At 46.3% G+C, this 20,713-nt stretch overlaps 1 protein-coding gene across 2 annotated transcripts in view; it reads right to left on the bottom strand.

The window, feature by feature from the left end:
* Window positions 1-20,713, bottom strand: part of Dock1 (dedicator of cytokinesis 1) — a 446,698-nt gene that overhangs the window by 280,084 nt on the left and 145,901 nt on the right. For both annotated transcript variants that reach the window (XM_046448858.2, XM_046448859.2), the window contains exons 24-25: window positions 14,753-14,823; window positions 12,126-12,232 (exon numbers count right to left, since the gene is read on the bottom strand). In XM_046448858.2, the coding sequence (XP_046304814.1) occupies window positions 12,126-12,232; window positions 14,753-14,823 (178 nt within the window). The remainder of the gene's footprint in view (window positions 1-12,125; window positions 12,233-14,752; window positions 14,824-20,713) is intronic.

Raw genomic sequence — 20,713 nt, 5'->3', positions numbered from 1 at the left:
CAAGGGTGACATGCAGTAACCAAGGGAAGAAACAATGATTTCACAGGTGGACGGGGCTGTCATGAGGAGCACCAGGCAGGTGAACCCAGTGCCTCTGGGAGGAAACTCCTGGGACAGGTAAATTTTATGTGCAAACCACTGGGCCATAGGGTGCCCAGATAGCTGGTGACACATTATTTCTGGCTGTGTCTGTGAAGGTGTTTCCAGAAGAGATTCCATTTGAACTGGTGGACAGAGTGAAGCAAACCCACACTCCTCAATGGGGTGATCATCATGTGGTCCCTGGGGACCAGGAGCAGGAGAGGAAGTCTGCACTTCTCTGTGAGCAGACGGCGGCAGTGACAGAAGCCCACCGTCCTCATTCCAGGCCGTTCCACAAGGGTTGGGGCCCAACGCAACCCTCTGTGCCAAGAGAAATGCCGCCTGCTGTAGCCCAACAAACTCTTCTGTCTCCATGTGCAAAACGGAGAAGTGGGGAAACAAGGCTGGGATCGGCCAGAGCGCTGAGAGCGGTGGCCTCCAGGGGCCCAACCTGGCCAGGGAAGGCTCTTCCAGGAGCAGCCATTCCCACCCAGGAATCCCCATTTCCATAGAATGGTCCCCTTCAGTTGTGGAATGGCTTTGATATCAGGGGAGATGGTGCCAAGGAAGGGAATCAAAATGGAGTGGCATTGGTTCTGGTCAGATACGTGGAGTCCAGCACACTGAGAACTCTTGGGGACACAGCAGTGGCTAAACTTTGAAATGGGCTGCAGATGAGCCCAGCCCCACCCAACTCCAACACCCATGCTGACCTTTGACCTGAGCCAATTTAGGTTTCCTAAACTCTGTGTAACCTCTGTGGACCTTCTGTACAATACACCCTTTCCCCACACCACCCAGAGACAGAGACCACGCCCAGCCCCTTCCTTACAAGAGAGCTTGGCTTTTGCTACCACCAGTCACAATTTTTGACTAACTAGTGATGTAATTTGGTGTGTAAACCTTTAATACAGTTCTATAAACCATAGGAGCATACTTTCAAGACTTCTTAAATCTGCATTTTTCCTGGACAGCAATCCTAATTTGACCACAAATACATGCACCTTTATTTGTTCTAGACTAGGTTGATTTTATTTTTAGTGGAGAATGGAAACAAATGCTTTAGAGCAAAAGAACTTGTGGGTGTTTAGGAGTGATAAGAGACAGGGGCTGGGGAGCCTTGCTCCTACCTGGGAACCCACAGAGGAGCCCCAGTGACTTGCTCATGGATGCATTAGGCCACATCCTCAGGAGGACCTTGCAGAAGGGCTGGCACATGCAGCAGCACCTCAGGTAAACCCACTTAAGGCAAGTTCTGCAGATCTAGACACAGGGAGAGCTCATTTAACTGATTCCAGTAGGATCAGGGAAAAGGACAAAGACAACTATATTTTTTACAAATTAATAAAAAACTGAACAAAGCATGAAAATCAGAGCCATCATATCTCATCAAAAATGGTTTGGCTTTAAATATTTATACTAAATGTGGCACAGAATATTTTGTAAAAGTAATGACATCTTTGTAAGAGCAGCCCAGCCAGAAGATTTCAGCTGATAAATCTTTCCTGACAAGGAGGTAAGACAGCAGTCAGCTGCATGGGAAAAGCAGAGAGCTTGCAAATGAAAGATATCAAGACTAACTCTGCTGCCCTATCCAGAGAGACTCCTAAAACCCAAGCTCAACAAACGAGACCATTTTCACACTGGCCAAAGCCTTCTGAAAGGATTCCAGGCAGCCACGACAGTTCAGAAGCACATTTGGGCTGCCAATTACGGTTTAGACAACTCTACTGATTGGGAATTCCGGAGCTCCTTGTAAGACACAACACTTTCAGCTAATTTTGGCTCACTTAACCCACAATAATTTTAGATTCATAGATTTCATATAAATTTCACTTACTATGTTAGGTATGAATTCCTATTAAGATCAAACCACTAGCTCTATATTAAAAATATTAATTATTTCAAAATATTATATTACCTACTAACTCCTCACGGAGCTATGCCACGTGTTTATTGATTCACTGCATAGTTCCAAAAAGGACTGGAGTTCGTCCATGACAAAGACTCGTGGAAGAAGAGTGAAAACAGAAACTGGGCACTGTGGAGAGGAAATCAGTCCCCGGGCACCTATGCTGAGATCATCACCCAGAGCAAGTAGTGAGGTTCCCATCAGGCTTCCCACCAGCTAGAGAGAAAGTAAGTGTCCACAAGAGAAGGGGGTATGTCCTTCAGATTTAATCTTATAATAACTTCCATTTCAAATACTTTTAATCAGTGCATATTAACTATGCAGAATAGTGTGCACACCTAAAAACATAATTTGATCAATTCTCTCCCCAAGACATCCCTCCCCTTCCCCTCCTCCCTCCCTTGTTCCCTTCCTCTATCCCAAGGGTCTCCCTTCTGACTTCATAGGGTCCCTTTTTATGCCTATCTTTTCTTCTTCCTTCCACTTATGAGACAATACATATGAGAATACACTGAGACACACTACTCTGACTTATTTCATTCAAAATGATGGTCTCCATTTCCATCCATTTTCCAGAAAAATGCCATGAGTTTGTTCTCCTTTGTGCTGAACCAAACTCCATTGTGCATATATATATATACACTGCATTTTCTTTATCCACCTGTGAATGAATACCTCGCCTGGTTCTGTAACTTGGCTATTGTGCATTGTGCTGCAATAAACATAACTATGTACAGATTTCTAACATATGCTGGCTTTAAATTCTTTTGGATAAACACCAAAGAGTGGTGTAGTAGGATAAAAAGGTAGATCTACCTTTACCTTTTAGAAGAACTTCCATGCCAATTTCACTAGCAGTTGTGCTAATTTACATTCCCACCAACAGTGTGTAAGTGTGGCTTTCCCTCTGCATCCTCATTAGTAATTATAGTTATTTGATTTTTTTTTTTTGGAACTGATGATTGAACCCAGGGGTTCTTAACCACTAAGCCACATCTTTTTTTATTTACTTTAATTTCGAGACAGGGTCTCACCAAGTTGCTTAAAGGGCCTAAATTGCTGAGACTTATCTAGAACTTGCAATCATCCTGCCTCACCCTCCTGAATCACTGGGATTACATGCACCTTTATTCACCACTGTGCTTGGCTCTTATTTGTATTCTTAATAATTGTCATTCTGACTGAAGTGAGATGAAATTTCAATGTAGTTTTGGTTTGCATTTTCCTGAGGGCCAAAGATATTGAACATTTCTTCACATAAGTGCTGGGCATTTATACATGTTTAGAAAAGTGTTCAGTTTGTTGGCTCATTTACTGACAGGGTTATGTGCTTTTTGTAATGCTAATTGTTTTGAGTTCTTCATATATCCTGGATATTAATCCTCTTGTAAAAATAGCTTGTGGAAGATTTTTTTTTTTTTTTTTGCATTATGTTGGTTATCTCTTCACTCTGTTATTTTTTTCCTTTACTATATAGAAGTTTTTTAATTTGATGCTATGCCATTTATTTAATATTTCTCTTATTTCCTGAGTTACAGGGGTCTTACTCAGGAAGTCTTTGCCTGTGCCTATATAGTGAAGCATTTCTTCTCTTTTTTTTCTTCAAACAGTTTCAAAGTTTCTGGTCTTAAAATCTGATCAGTCAGCACTATTGCAGGGAGGTGTATGTTACTTCCTGTTATTGTGTCTTATTCATAATACTCATTTGTCATTTGTTTTTCTGATGTGGTTCTGCCCCATGCTCCCTTGATTGTTTTTATATTCCTGTGTGGAGGATTCCTTTAAGTACCTTCTGAAATGCTGGCTTAGTGCTCATGATCGCTTTAGTTTATGCTTACCTGGGGAGGCTTTCATTTCTTCTTCAATTTTGAAGGATACTTTTGCTGGATACAGTACTGTAGGTGGGCAGTTATTTCCTTTCAGGGCTTAAAATACATCATTCTGTGTCCGCCTGACCTTTAGAGGTTCTGTTGAGAAGTCTGCCAGTTTTCTGATGGGTTTGCCTTTATAAATGATTTGGTAGGTTTCTCTTGCAGCTTTTACATTTCTTTCTTTCCTCTATATTTTTGAAATTTTAACAATGATGTATCAAGGAGAAATTCTTTTCTGGTCTTGTCTCTTTTGAATTGTAAATGCCTCCTGTACCTGGATGTCTATTTCCTTCCCAAGATTAAAGAAAGTGTCTGATATTTTTTACTGTTCTCTACGTCAGTAGTAAGAATCTCCTCTGCTTCCTCAAGGCCTATTATTCTTACATTTGGCCTTTTAATGTTGTCCAATAGCTCTTGTATATTCTGCTCAGTTTGTTGTGGGTTTTTTTTCTTTATGATTGTCTAAGTGTTCTAATTCCTCCATCTTTTCTATCAGCCCTGATATTCTTTCGTCTGTATGATCTAGTCTACTGGTAAGACTCTTTACTGTGATTTTTTTTATTTGATTAAGTGAGTTTTGCATTTTGAATATTTCTTATTCTTTTTCAGAACATCTATCTCTTTATTGAAATTCTCTCTCATACCCTGCATTTTCTCCCTCAGATCTTCTCTTAATTCATTGACTATTTTAACCATCAGTTTTTTTAATTCTTTGTCCAGTATTTCCACCACTTTATTATCTTTGGATTTAGTTGTTGGGGAGTTTTATCCTCTCAGAGGCATCTTACTGCCTTGTTATCTCTTATTATCTGTGTTTCCATGTTGAAATTTGGGAGGGAGATCTCTACCATACGAGGAGCTTATTAGTGAGCTTCCTTCTCTTTATGATATGCCCCAGGCTGAGGGTTTATCTCACCCCCAAAGCACTCATTCAACATATTCAAAGTGCTGTTTGTGTCCCATACCATCTTGAGAAGAAAGAATATCCATCAGAACCAGCTACTGCTTTACAACAAGCCATATTATCAAATATCGTAAAAACTGACTGAAAATGTTCCCCAACTCTCCACTAACCAAAGAAAAGAAAGGGGGAGTGATTACATAGAACAGGCTAAAAAACTAGGTAATAGAAGCAAAATTAATATTAAGCTAAACAGAAAATAGAAGGGAAAGAGAAGGAAGGAAAAAAGGTACAGTAAAAAAGTGTAGAGGAGGGAAGAGAAAGAAGAAAAAAGAAGGGGAAGGAACAAAAATGAGGAAGAAAACATAATATTTAATTAATGAATATTTACAATCATATAAAATTATAAAAAATAACAAGTAGTGACAGAAACCCAAACCAACCAAATAGAAAACAGTACAGGTGAAATTAAAAAAAAATGTGTGAAGACAACAAAAGCCTCCTTGCCAAGGTGTTTCACAGGTAGACTCCCTCCAGGTACTTGTGAATCAGCCAGGTATCAGAGGTGTCGCAGTGTCCAAGCTCTGGCTGCATAGCCTCTGACTGGCTCTGAATGCAGAGGCAAAGTCTGAACCAGCCTGGTTCCAAGACGGGGTGGGGTTGTGCATTCCCCCCCACATCTCCATCAGAGTCTTGCTGCAAAAGGCACTGTGAAGCTCAGCCTCTGTATCCTACCCATCCAGTCTCCACCACATCCTCCTCATCCATGACCAGCCAAGGCAGCTAAATGTACTATTTTGGGCCTGTGAGCGGGCAGCCACTGGGGACTGTGCCCTCCCCGACTTGTTAGCCACTCCCCCTCTGGTACAGGGGGCAGTTTCACGTGCTCTCGGAGGTTTCTTGGTACCTAGGGGAAGCACTGTCGGCTGGCTAACCACAAAGACTTCACACCACCCTTATCCTCCAGTGCGACTTAGGTGGCTCTGGAGATTCCCCAGCTAGCCTGCGGAGCTATGAGCGCCTTGGTGTTGCAAAGGGGCTGGCACTGGGGCAGCCCCTGCCTAGTGGGCTGAACTCCATTCTGAGTGGACAGGATGCTCTGTGTGCACCCCTGAGTTTTCAGGACAGTCAAGTGGGCCTGCCTCTGTTCCCTCTGCGCGTCAGTGGGTTTCACTGGCTTCTCAGCTCAAGCAATCGCACTATAAAAATTATTCCAATGGCTTGCTCCAGCTGTTTCCTTCATGCTACTCTTTGCTGTGGTCTCCAGGGGAGATGAAGATACAGGGGATTACAATTCCCTAAGGCGCAGGCTTAGGGAACAGGGCTCAGGGAGTCCCAAGTAGACGGCTCCCTGACACAGTTCTCTGCTTAAAACCCAAGAAAAACACAATATGTCTCATGCATCCACCCACCGTGCAGTTCTGAGTTCAGCGAAATTCAGACTGACGTTCTTGCTGTTTCTGTAGCCATCTTGTTAAATACGCCCTGTCTGTCCCTTTGTGTGATCCCTCCACCTTGACCTGCCTGGGTACCAACTGCAGGTACAGGTGCAGAACTGATCACATTGCCTCGCTCTCTGTTCCAGGAACCAAGTCTCTGTCTAGTGTTGAACCTAGTGTGTCCCTCAGTCACCCAGCTCACTGAGCAGCTCTTCTCCAGTGACTTCAAACCTGAACTCTGGAGGGGTGGGACACACAGCCCGCTTCTACGCTGCCCTTCCATCTTCTCAGGTCTATTTTAAGTATTTTTACTGAATCTTTTGTGTTTTAGGCCCTTACTCAAAGGGAACTCAATGACATTCAGAACAAAGCTTTGCAATACAAATTCTGACATATATGTATGTCCTCAAGAAGGTCTCGGTCACATAACACTCGACGAAGGTCAAACACAATTCACAGATGATCCACTGACAAGTGTCATTCACTGACAGCTGGCATTCATTGACAGTGCTGAAAAAAATGTGAAAGTTGCCAGAATCAAGATGAAGTCACTTATGTCAACCCACGGCAAAAACAAGTCAGAGAAACCAGGATGCTATGAAGGAAGAGTCTTACAGGACTGCCTGATAATGACGATCACACAAGACTCCGACAGATCCATGCCCGGGCAGGGACCACCGCGGCCTGTGCTAAAGGACCTTCCATCACGACACCTGCTCGGGCACTGTAGGATGGACATGCGAGTTACTAACCACTGTAGCCAAGGGCTGTTGTTCCAAATATTTGAAGTGAACCTCCCCATTTTTATCTAGGAAAAGACCCCTTGTCTAGCCTCTGTGAACACCCAGAGTTCACGATGGCATGTATGTTGTGTTCCAGGCGCTATGCGGGCTCTTCCCAAATAAGTTGTTTTTGGAGAATCTCTTTCTTTTCTTCTGAGGTTGGCATATCTGGTGACTGCTGAGGGAACAGAGACAAGGCCACCTTCAGAGAGAGCCACCTACCCCTGGAAGCGTCTTTGAGTCCCCCATTTCCGTGGCTTGTCTTTTTCTGCCTGGTGGATCTTCTCTCAGGTAGAAGGCCCCTTTTTTGGAAGAGGACTGCTGCTGATGGTTTCTTGAAGAATTCCTTCATTAAGGAACAAGGCAGGCCTCCTTTAGGCCATCATTACGGTGAATACTCCCACTAAGGGTCTCTTTTGGCAGGCACCGTTCATTTTCTGAGTGAGAGTTTAGGGAAAGGAAATTCTTCAATTTCTTGGCAACTGGGGCAGCAATGGGAGAATTTAATTCAAACCCATCAGAGTTAGCTGTGCCTGGAATTCCTAGGGACAGGTCTGCTGGGGACTCCCCGGGCAGCTCTGTTCTTGCTTGGCAGGGATTTCTCCTGCACTTTTTAATATAATTGAGCTCATGGTAACATCTTATGGCCTTTCTCTGGTGAATTCACTTTCAATTCTGTGTGCCTGGCTTCACAGTTTGGTTTGACCTACATGCCTGATTTAAAATTTCTTGTGAGACTCCCTGAGAGATTCTTAAACAGCAATTACAGGCTTAACATGTAAAGGATTTTCAGGTCTCTGTATTTTCTTTCTTCTGCCAATTTCAAATCTGTTGACTCTTTTGCTTATATTAAGATAACTTTATTATTCAAGGTTGCCTGAAGTTTGCTATTTCAGACAGTCCTAGTAAAATGCAAACATCTAAGAGTTAACTCCTAAACTCATTTGCTCAAAAGACTATAAATAAAGACCTTCAAGTTTATCCATATGATAAGGTGACCTTAACTGTTCCATTTTTTTCATAAATATGATTCAGATACAACTCTCTTCTTCTAAACTGATAACATTATATTACTATATTACTGTCTCCTCAATTTGTTGGTAAAGTAAAAATGAAGTGGTCTTCAGAATTGTTAGTACACATTTTTGCTTAGGTATCGTGGTTCAACAGAGTTATATTTATCTCTGTCAAATGTTTAGGATCATGAAACAACAAGTCTGACCTAAGAACCACTTTGCAGATGAGAACAGAGTGCATTGTGGGTTCTTCCCGTCTATCAAGTGTAGCACCTTAATGTTTGAAGGTTTTCCTTGACAAAGAAGTAACATAAAATGGCAATGCTCATCTAATACCTCATTTTCATAAGGAATCTGGGAATCATTGCTTAAAAATAAGCAAATGAAGTAAATATGCATGAGATAAATGCCTCTGAATATAAATATAGATTCAAAACTTCATAGCTACTTAAATTTCATGAAGTAAAGACTATACATGATGGCCTACTGACACATACACTTTCATTAATGGCTGGCATATGACGAAAAATTCAAGGTTTCTTCCTTCCTGAGTCTTCACTAAAAATTACCAAGAGTTAAAAATTCTGGCCGAGTGCAGTGACACATGCCTTTAATCCGAGTGTCTCAGGAGGCCAAGGCAGGATTGCAAATTCAAAGCTAGCCTCAGCTATGGCGAAGTGCTAAGCAACTCAGGGAGACCTTGTCTCTAAATAAAATCAAATGGGGCTGCGGATGTGGCTCAGTGGTCAAGTGCCCCTGTATAAATAACAAAGAAACCAAGATATGTTTGAATTTAAAAAAAAAATAAAATAAACTATTAAAAAAAGACAAAATCTTTTACTGAGAAAAGAAATAATTTTATCTAAATTCAAAGATTTTAAAGAAATGTTCTGAAATGTAAATTTGAGAAAGAAAACAAGGCGGAAAGTAGCGGGTGAGCAGGAGAGAGAAAGAAAAAAGAGCTGCAGGACAAAGATCTCCTTCTGCTCGGAAGATTAAAAAAGAGATTTCTTTTTCCATAGAAAGGGATTTATTTATAGCAAATAAAACTGCTATCCTGACTTTGAACGGCTGGACTCTTCCAAAATGGGAGAAAAGAACAACAGGGCACAACTAACGGCCACAGCACACTGCAGGCTCAGAGCAGATGCCAGGGTCCTAAGGACCACTCTCTGGAGAAGAAACAGGTGTGACCTAGTCTGCTACCGTCTGTGAAAGTCATCTTCAGGATTCTAAAACTCACAACATTCATATACCGATATAAAATCAGAATCTAATTCTCTATTTTGAAGCAACAAAATTTTCTTAAAATATTGCTCTGATTTTAGTAGAATTCACAAAAATTGGCCTGGGAAACAAGGACTTTTTGTTTTAGCAAGTTCATATCGTATTTTCGGCTGTCTTTATTAGGTTACTGATGGCTTAGGAAAAAACGAAATCTTAAAAACAGTTAGTCTTTTTAAGCATCTATTTGTTTTAAAGTCTTTTGAGAGATTATTACTGGTTAAAAAGCTTAAAACTAAACGACTACTACTTGACAATGATGTTTACTATATACTATTCATGTAAACATTCTAAGATTGTGCAAGGTCATATGAAATCTTTAAAAGTCTGATGGCCTGGCATGAAGGCTTCAGTCATGACTGGCATCTCACAGCACTGAATGCAACAAGAGTCACTAAATTTTCTTGTCATCTGCTGAATTCATCAGAATCTAACCATGCCTATTCTAAGTCATTTGCAATACATAGTTTTCATTCTTCCTTGAAGCACCTGTAATCAGATTCGTAAAAACACTCTAACAAATAATCAAGTACAATTTTCTGATAAAACAAAACTCACTTTATAAACAAACTCATTTTCCTTTCAAGTACCTTTGGTAAAAATTAGTCTGACTATAAAGAAAAAAGATAATGTTGCTTGATTCAAATTATTACACAGACTGCCGTTTATTCTCCTGTGGATATTTCTGGATTTTCCTTTGTAAATTTGTACCTGTTGCCTGACAAAACCCTGCAGAAATACAATTCCTGGTAGAACAGCCTGGCTCAGCGCTTTGAGAAGACCCCCATCTCACCAAGTGGAGAGCACCAACTGCACTGTGGCTTCATCTGGGAACCTCTCCCCAGATGCTCCTGTTCTAGATGGGACAATGACTCCCAGTCACTAATCACTTCTGTCCCCAATGTGGGAGCAGAAGGACAGCCCAGAAAAGCACATCCCAGCAGTAATGGCCAATCAAGCTCCAAGTGTGAGAGGGCCAATCGGCAGTGTGTTCAGGGAAGAATCTTGATCAAAAGCAGAGAACGTGGAAGAAATGTGAAAGTTGTCAAAATAAAAACGGACCCACTATGTCAACCCTGTCAAAAGAAGCAGGTTTATGAAAGAAGGGACAGCAGCTCTCAGAAGAATCTGCCAAAACTGCAGGCTTTCTCAGAGCCACGGCAACCCTGTACAAGGAGTAGCTTCATCAGGACGTCTGCCCAGCCACCGACCACTCACCTCGGGCTGTTAACTCTTGGCATCAGTCATTCCAGCCAAGGATTACTACTTAAAATTCCCGATGGAATCCTCCTCATTTCGCCTCTAAACCCTTTCCCTGGCCTCAGACTCCTTGCAAACACCCACAGTTTGCTATAGAGCACATATTCCCAATGCAATGCTCTGCCAGTCCAGAATAAATTTCATAATTCTTGGAGAATCAATCTCTCTCCCTCTCTCTATGACATATATGTTTGTCTTGGCACTGAATGGTGAGTAGATGGAAAATCTACCTAATGAGACCTATGTATAAACTTTTGGAGAATTTACTTGCTCCGGTATGAAGCATAGTCCATACAGGCATGACCGCGGAAGCTGGGTCCCAACATATCACCTCCTCATCAGCCTTTCTCTAAACCCCATGCAGTCCCTAGGATTTGGAACAGTCACCCAGGGAGTAGACAATTCACGTACCAGCCTCTCAGTGGGACCTGAAATACGAGTAGTCAGAATTAATGGCCCACTCTAGATTTGTGTGATTTCAGTCTCAGGTGGCGGGGACAGCTGACTTTCTTTTATAGAAGTGAGAAACAGGGTTCTGGCCAAAGAAAGGTCTACATGAAGGGGCTGCACAAAGCCACCCCTCCTTGATTTGGTATTTTTCTTCCTCCAGAAGAACACTCCCACCCATGTGAACTCTTAATGTCATCTCTTAACATAAACATTGGCAACAGGCACACACTCCAGTGATATGATAAAGGTAAACCAGCAGGCAAACATGGTGCCCACCAACCCAGAAGGCACAGAGGACTGCGCCAGACAGTGCATTCTCAGTCCGGCCAGCAACCTCTCAGCAGGCATTTCCCAATGAGCGCTGCTTGTCGCTGGAAAAGCACAGAGGAATCACAAACAACACCAAGCCTGAGGACACAAGAAAATGAATGGAGAAGCCCAGCATCCAGACCCAGAAGAAAGAGAATAAATCTATGCCATCAGGATGTCACTCCGCAGACCTCACACCTGTGTCCAATAAATGAGGAAGGTTAAGGAATTATGCACAGCTTTTAAGTTTTCAATAAAACAACCTGACAAATGTAAAATATTAATTCAGTCTGTCCAAACAGAAAAAAAGTGATTAATAAAAAGGATGGGGAGATAATGAGGAAAAATATAAGGTGTTCTTCAGGATAAATGAGTTGAGGAATCATCAGAATTCATATGACTCTGAGCAGGGTTGGAAGAAACCCTGTCAAAGATGGCAAAGTTCAGATGATGACAGAACCATTACTTCTAAATTTAAAGAAAACCTGAACCTTTTTTTTGCCATCATCTCAGTGGAAGCTAGTAATTGCCACCCCAGGATAGACAATCCCACGGTTTAAAGACCACAATGTATGCTGATTATCCTCGGGCTTTGGTGTGCACCCAAATGACAAACTACCACCTTCTGCACTCATTTCCCAATGAGCTGCTACCTACACTGCATCAATCACTGTTCTCTTGTAAGGGCTACGTCTCCCTGTCCTGTGCTGGACATGTTTTAACCACATGCCACCTCCACTCCTCACAGCAGGGAGGAGGGAATTCAGAGGGGCCACGACTGCAGACCGTGGATCCCGTGATGATATCTCTCATAACTCACCGTGCTGGGTGAAGAGGTCACTGTGAACAATCTCAATCAAGCAGTAGAGCTTCTGAATGGTCAGCAAACCCATGGGGATGTTGAGGATGAACTCGGTGAACATTTTACTATGAGGAAGAACATGAGCAAAATACTTGAGACACACACAGCAAACAACCCGGTGCTGTTACAAGACAGGAGGTCCCTCGAGGGTCCTGACATGCCACTGGCATGCTGGACAAGCCCCTCACACAAGATTGGCCAAAATTACACACATCCCCAAATAAATGTTTTCTTTTTTAACTCACAGTCATTAAAATAGCTATTATTCAAATGACAGGCAATAACAAGCATTGAGGATTAAAGAAACCGGAGCCCTCCCGCCATGCTGGTGGGGGTGTGAAATAGTACAGTCACTTTGGAACGTGGTTTTGTATTTTCTCAAAATGTTGAACATAGTCATCGTGTAAATCAGCAATTCCAATTTTTAATTATAAACTCAATAAATGGAAGTATATATCCACACAAAAACGTGTATATGACTGAAAGTGACGACACTGTTAAATAGTACTGAAAAAGGAGAAACAACCAAATATCCATGAGCTGGGGAGTAGATGCACATGTCTGTCCATAAAATTCATCCAAACAAAGAAGCACGCACTGACCCTTGCTACAACCCAGGTGAACCCTGAAACATGACGCTAAGTGAAAGCCAATGTTGAATGAGCCCATTTATGAAACACCTGGAGAAGCTAAATCTACAGATACAAAGAATAGATGGGTGATTGCCTAGGGCAGGGGTAGCAGTGAGAAAGGACTGATAATGGCACAAGGGATCTTACTGGGGAAATAAAATGTTCTGAAACATGCACTAAAAAATCTATTGAACTGAACACTATAAACAGGTGACTTCAGAGTATTCACCTAGTATTTCAATAAAAACATTTAAAACTTTCCTTTCACAAATGGCCAGAACTATGAAGGAATACCAGAAGAGCACCCCCTGGCATCTCAAGGAAAGCAACAAGAACGGGAAGCACTGCTTATGGGTCAATAGGCTGGTCCTGTCAAAGGCTACTTCCCAGCACTGCAAAGTCTGGGTATGGAGACAGTGGAGACGAACTAATGGAATGTTAGTTTGACCTTTTGGATTTTAAATATCTATTAAAAATCTTTTAAGAAAATATAAGAACAAGTAATTCCACTTCTTTGATTATCCTAATGATATACAATTAAGCTACAAAAAAAAAATGTATCCCTGTATATTTTGTAAAGATAAAGAGCAGACTTCACTCGGCACCCTTCAGGCAGCACAATAGTTAGAGGCCTGTTCTTTATAATCAGAAAGCCAGGGTTGGCCTTGAACCAGTGCCACTGGCCAGCTGAGTGACTGCAGAGAAGCAAAATTAGGCTAATAATAGAACCAATGTCATGCCATTGTTGTAAAGACTAATTGACTCGCGCATGGAGGTGCTTTGTGAAATGCCCATTTTGTATGGAGAAAGCACATAATAGATGTCACGTCTGTGGTTGTGGCTTAAGCAAATGATGGGCCAGCAGAGAATGGCACACCGTGAAAGTCGTTAATAATTACGATGCAAAAGAGGATTTGAAGACACGGGAAATAAGATGTGTGAGTGCAAGAGTGGTCCTAAAGAAAAGAAGGTGGGCCTCTGAGGGGTGTGTCTGCAGCGTGTTAAGGATCCAGGTCTTTCTGGCTGCGTCTGGGTAGTGGACTTAAGTGTGAATTTTTCTCTCCTGTGATCACTTCCACTTTATTAAAACATGGGTTGATGATCCAAGCAGGAAAATATACAAACATGACTTTTAATGTCACATTTGAAATCAGTATAAAAGGGACTAATGCGGACAGACGTGCACCAAGAACAGAGGGCCTCAGCAGGACTTCCCTGGAGCTCCAAGCATGAGGCTCGAGCAGGGACCGTGACTCTGCTGTGCTCCTCTGATGGACAAGAGGCTGATCCCCCTGAGCACGGGAGGATGGGAGCAGAGTATGGCCGCACCCCAGTAGACGCAGTTTCCACGCCTCCCCTGTTTCTCCAGCCCTGAGTCCTCCAACTTGTGCCAGATGCCTTTGCGGGCTGTACAAAGACACCACACGGGGCGACATGTTCCAGGGCAAAAGGAAGGACCTGGTTGCCAGTTCCCTCCTCAGTGAAAGCCCTGTGGCTGTCTCCCACCCAGTTTGTCTTTGGGGATTTAAAAAAATTCTTGTCTGATTCTTCTGCCTAGCGTTCTCAGCGCCTCCCTCAGGAGCTCAGGAGAAGCTACACCCGTTATAAAGAAGGGGAGGTGACACAAGAGCAGGGGAGAACACCTATGTGAGGACTTTCGGGTTGTGAAAGCAAAACAAAATGAGACAAAAACCAACAGCTACGAATTGAAAATCAAAACCTAACCATGCAAAATGCCCAACTGGCGTCGTATTCCCAGTGCCTGCTGATGGGTGACAACTTCCCCACACAAAGTGATAATTAGCAAAGTGACAGACACCAGCAGCAGCCCATGCCCCGGGGCAGTCCAGGGCACTGACCCGAGGCAGGCCCGGAGCATGCCCCGGACGACAGCAGCCCCAGGAAGGCGTGGTGGCTGAGCGCCCGCCTGGCGCCCGCCTGGCGCCTAGTTACCTGAGCTCCTTGGGGTCGAACACCAGCTTCACGTCGTTGACGATGGTCGGCAAGTACTTCAGGGCCGCCCCCTGCAAACCAAGAGGAGAGAGGGCTGAGCCGAGTGCAGGGGCCAGCGTTGGCAGAAATTTCTGATTCCTATCAAGACCACAGACGTGGCAAGAAGAGAACCGCTTCAGACAGAGGCTGACGGCTGAGCGTGAGGAGAGTGAAGGCAGCTCCCCCAGGCCACAGAAGGGCAGGAGCTAGCATGGACATGCGACGCGACGCAAGACAGCACAAGGGACAGCAACAGGAACGCACGCCTGGCCCGCAGGCAGACCACCGCCCCGTCACTAATGTGGCACTAACGTGACACTAACGTGGCCTCCTAACAAGGCTTCACGCAATGAAACCAAGACGGTCCCAGAAGACCTTCTCGCCTGAAGCCCATTCCTCATTCAGCAATGCAGACGAAATGCCCTTGCTCCATCCTAAAACTCGTCTCCTACACACCTGTGTATCCCTAGTTAAGGAATCATTTTGTTCTTTAGTAACAAGTTCTGCTTTATCTAGAAAACCCACAGCCTTGGTCAGGGCAGTCATGGTGATCACAGACCCCGCTGCCCGCATTGCACGGGGCTTGGGCCCTGCGAAGCTCAGCACTAATTCTAGCCGACCCACTACCGGGAGTTAGCTGTGTTGGAAGAAGCAAGTGACAAAGGAGACATTAATTACGCTGCCCCTGTTCACACAGCAAGTAATGAACTAAGCTGGAATTAAAATTCAATTTGGGGTATGCCGCAGACCCAAGGCCTCTGTTATACACTGCTGGGGAATGTTCTGGATCTCAAGCGTCCTGTCCTGGCTTTGCCACCTGTGACCCTAATTCCTTCATGGAGATAGGCTGAGTTCTACCTCCATGAAGGAAACTGGCCAGTGCCAGCTACATCAACGGACTGCATTAACACTTAGATTCAAATTGAGAAGACAACAGGACAAAATATTATACCCATTACGTGAAAAGTTGTTATTACCACCCTCCAAAAGCAAGTAGTCAGAAACTCGCCCCAAAAATATGACCCTGGGGCTGCGGATGTAGCTCAATATGCAGCTCAATGTGCAGTGGCTTGCCCAACATGCAGGAGGCCCTGGGTTGGATCCCGGAACATATGCAGTCAATGGATTTGCTACCAAAGTTCACTACCCCTATACCAACACCAAATAAATTCCATTCCATAGCTCACATGTGTACAAAAGTTAACTTCAAATGCAGCACAGATCTTAAATGAAAAACTTGGAACTATGAAACTTCAGGAGAGACCCTGGGTTAAGATTTTTAAGATGTGATACTAACAGCACAATCTTTAAATGAAAACATCCCAACAAAGAGCTGAGACTCTTGGAAAAGTGCTGTTTAGATAACAAAACAGGAGCCATGCACAGCACGGGGAGAGTGTTGCAAATCAGGATCTGATGGAGATTGGTATCCAGGATGTACCAAGAGCTCTTAAAGCTCAGCCGTAAGAAAACAATCCTCCACCTCCGCCAAAGGCGGGGGGGGGGGGGCACTTCTCTGAGGAAGACACATGGATAGCAGATAAGGAGCAAGCAACTTACTCTGCACCACTACTCATCAGGGAAGGGCAAACTAAAATGACCACAGTGAGAGACCACGACCGTCCATTAGAGAGGCTAAAAACAACTCAAAGAAAACTCTAAGAATGTGCCGGGTGCATTTGCTGCTGGTCTGAGTGCAAAAATATTTAGGAGACTTTAGAAAAGAACATGGTGGTCTCAATGTGAGCCATGAGTGATCCCCGAAACTGGGTAACTGCAGTCCTGCATATTTATTTACTCAGATGAAATTAAAACGGATGTTCACAAAAACCCCGCAAGTGAAAAGTTGAGAGCAGCTTTATTTATAATCGATAAAAGTTAGAAGCAGCCCAAATGTCCCTCAAGAGGTGAACCCACACCATGGAGCTCTACTCAGTACCACAGAAAGAAGGGACCACTGACCAACACACCAGGAAGCTCCGACGCACCCAGGAGGAAAAAACAGAGGCTAACTTGAAAGACGATGTGATTCCATTCCAGGCCAATCTGGAAAGGGAAAACCTGCGTGGTGGCCAGGTGGGAGAGGGGTTGTCTGCAGTGGGAGCGGGTCCAGCCCAGAGACCCTTCGGCAGGGCAACTGTGTTACGCTTCTGTGGAAAGCTACGAACTTCCCAATAAGGAGGAGTGTGTTTTACTGAGTGTGAATTATACCTTAATTTGAAAAGTGATTAAAAACATATTACCTAGATTACGCTGCCCCTATCAGGTATGGAAAATGCCTGTCAGGAGGCTGAGCACGAGTCCCATCTCTGGTGACCAGGATGGAGGATCCAGAGTTGAGTCACTTTTAATGAGTCTGAGTTTCCTGATCTAACAAACGTGAGCACCCTGCACACGCCAGACATGTACCTGGCTGCTCCTCTAAACGGACGTGTGAAATCCTCATGGCAACCTCTGGAGCAGGTCCAGGATCGTCCCCTGTCACCCATGAGAATGTGAAGGTGCAAAAAAGCGCAGTCATTTGCTCAGATGGGCACTGCTGGGATTTGGAGCAGCCTGCCCACTCCAAGGCTGGTGCTGCCAACCCACTGCACCACCTTCACTGCACGTCCCAGCACTCCCAGGCCAGAGGACAGGGGCAGGGGACAACTTCCACCCCTAAATCTCCACTGCAGAATCACAGGCACGATGGCTGCTCTTTCCGCTGGTAACCCAGCCCTCAACGCCAACCCGACTGAGGGATTCCGATTATCTGCGGGGAGCTGCAGTCGAACAGCATTAACTAGGAATAATTTCATGCCCGTTTCAAACGTTCTGCTTCGACGACCTCAGAGTCAGTTTGAGAAACTAGAAAATATTCATCGTGACATTTAATAATAAGCGTTTGCACAGGCTGATTGCTTTCCGTCTCCTAACGTGTCTCGTTTAGTTTGTGGATGTCCAGAGGGTGAGGGACGGCTTGGCTTCCTGCATTTTATACCGTACCCAACAAAGCATCCTCTGCCTGCAGCCGCTTCATAAATACCACTTCACAAGGACAGAGCGACAGCAACACACAAGAACAGGCCTTTGTGGCCTGCCTGCCCCCGGGGCCCCTTCGGCCACCCACCCTGTGTTAACCAGGATGGGCCGAGGGCCAGGACAGCCAGGGCTCCCGGGCTTCCCTGCCCATTCCCCAGGCCTCCCACACCAAGCGTGTCCTCCGAGCGGACCGTGCCTGCTGAGGCAAGGCCAGGGAGGATCCCACAATGCTGGGCAGCCCAGAGCTCTGGTCCTCCGACCAAGACCACAGACACCACGTCGTACAGCAACCACGGCTGAAGGACAACCCCTGTTGAGCCAGAGATCTGAGTCACAATGGCAGCAACCTCTTCTTAGGCCACCCTTCCTATAGCACGGCTGCCACCTCACCTCGGGGCACCCATGACTCACACTCCCCTGAGCCCTCCTTCCCAATGTCTTGGGTCCTCCCTACATGTGGGGGTCCCTGGGGTCTCCCCACATAACCCTTCCCCCTCAGGAACATCACCTCATATAAGCTACCGACGCCTAAGGCTGATCTTGGAGGCCGTCTCTCCTGCGCCCCGCACCTCGAACCCACAAAACCCACTCCTGCACCCCGCACCCGTAACCCACAGCGACGACCTCTGGCGGGCTGTCCCAATGACTCTGCCAACTCCACTGCCTCTGATGGAGCCCCACCAGCCATCCCTTCCCCAGGGAACCACACTACTGACCCCTTGCCGCAGAGCAGAGGTTGGTCCACCTAACATCGAACCTCCACCTCTCCCTGGCACAGCCTCCCAGCTGGCCTCCCTGCCTCCACCCAGACCCCTCGTTCAGGCTCACTGAACAGCAAGAGAAGCCCTCCTGTTATATAACTTGGGTGACACCCTCAGCTCTTGGGATAAATGTGACCCAGTCAGCATTCTCAGGGCCCCGAGGCTCCAGCCTCGATGCCCGGGGACTGGCCCACCAACAGGACCCTCTCCGCCTAGGCTGAACCTCTTCAGGTTCCCAGGTGGGCCAGGCTTTCCTGCTCCTCAGAGGCTTGTCCACGGCGATTTCCTCTTCCTGGGTCCCTGCTCCCCTCCCCCATTGCAGTCCCCACCTCAGTTAATCCATTTCCCCTCAGTCCAGAGCTCAGACCTCATTCCCCAGGACACAGGATGCTGGGTCAGGCACCTAGGGCACTCACATTCCCCTCAGAGATCCCAGGTTGACCTGCCCACACCCCCGAAGACCACAAGCCCCTTGGGAATGAACACAGTGGGCCTAGTCACTCCCCTGGTCTCCCGCACTCCTCACAGAGAACACAGGCCAGGGCTGGCCCCCACGACTCCCAGACCACCTCACCCTGGCACAGCACCTCTTGATTCTCAAGGAAACCACCCCCCCACCCCGCCTCTGCTTTCACCTCGGTCACCATCCCTGGGGAGGAGAGGAAAGGTGCAGAGCCAGCAAGGCAAGGTGCTCAGGGGCCCACCCTCCAGGCCTCCTCACAGGCGCCACCTCCTCCCTGGCGTGTGCCACCCTGCCACTGCCAAGGACCAATCTCCAGTGCTTTGGACTCTGTTTGCACTTGGCATGGAAAGGCTTGGGCAGCCCCCAGGGAGCTGGACAGCTGTGCTACACTGAGGTCTCTGTTGAGAGAAGGGCTGCAGCTTCAAGAGCCTGGTGAGGGGCACAAGCTGGTGCATAAGTAGGCTGGTGGGTAAGTCAGGGGCACCCACCGGAGACAGGTGCGGGCGGGATCTTCTCTGCAGAGACACCTCCAAAACAAAAGTCGGAGTACACCACACACAGGAAGAGCCGGAAGCAGAGTCTACAGGAAGCAGGGCCCAAGGGGGCTCAGGGCAGGCTCGGGCCAGAGGAGAGAGTGCACAGCCTGCGTCCACCACCTGTCCGGGCAATGCCAGAGGGTGCCCTTTTCCATCAGTGCTGCCAGGTAAAGCCATGGTGCTTTCAAGGACCTGCCTCCAGGGGCTGCTGGGATGGAAGGGTGGTCCTGGCTCAGGAGGACCTACCTCCAGGGGCTGCTGGGATGGAAGGGTGGTCCCGGCTCAGGAGGACCTACCTCCAGGGGCTGCTGGGATGGAAGGGTGGTCCTGGCTCAGGAGGACCTACCTCCAGGGGCTGCTGGGATGGAAGGGTGGTCCCGGCTCAGGAGGACCTACCTCCAGGGGCTGCTGGGATGGAAGGGTGGTCCTGGCTCAGGAGGACCTACCTCCAGGGGCTGCTGGGATGGAAGGGTGGTCCTGGCTCAGGAGGACCTGCCTATGGGGGCTGCTGGGATGGAAGGGTGGTCCCGGCTCAGGAGGACCTGCCTATGGGGGCTGCTGGGATGGAAAGGTGGTCCTGGCTCAGGAGGACCTACCTCCGGGGGCTGCTGGGATGGAAGGGTGGTCCTGGCTCAGGAGGACCTACCTCCGGGGGCTGCTGGGATGGAAGGGTGGTCCCGGCTCAGGAGGACCTGCCTATGGGGGCTGCTGGGATGGAAGGTGGTCATGCACATGGTAAGCTCAGCTCGGGATCCCAACACAACACCAGTGCTCAGCAGACCTTGGCCACTGCCACCTCCCACAGTGGCACGCGTGGCGTGTGGACACACACACAAGACTAACCCAGACACCCTCACTGTGCAGACCTCTCAATCCCCAGTCTTCATTCAGTTGGGACTTCCCTTTATAAAGGGCTACATACCATGACAGATACTGAGTAGAACTGGTCACCAAATCACAGAGGTCAGGATGATAGAAACATTTTCGACTTTTCTGGTTTTGTTTGGTCTTATTATTTAGGGTAAATCAGTGGAGGTCTTCATTTAAACACATCAGGCAGGTTCTTGTGAACTGTCACAAGCAGCTGAGATGCCAGCCTCCCCCAGTGCTGCCTCAGGGCCTCCCATAGTGGATGACCACC

The sequence above is a fragment of the Marmota monax genome, unplaced genomic scaffold (genome assembly GCF_021218885.2).
Source record: "Marmota monax isolate L192 unplaced genomic scaffold, Marmota_monax_Labrador192_F-V1.1 WCK01_AAM20220418_F8-fsc00076, whole genome shotgun sequence".
In the NCBI taxonomy this organism is placed as follows: Eukaryota; Metazoa; Chordata; class Mammalia; order Rodentia; family Sciuridae; genus Marmota; species Marmota monax.
Note: the sequence above shows the minus strand (reverse complement) of the source record. Positions and strands in the feature narration are given on the sequence as shown.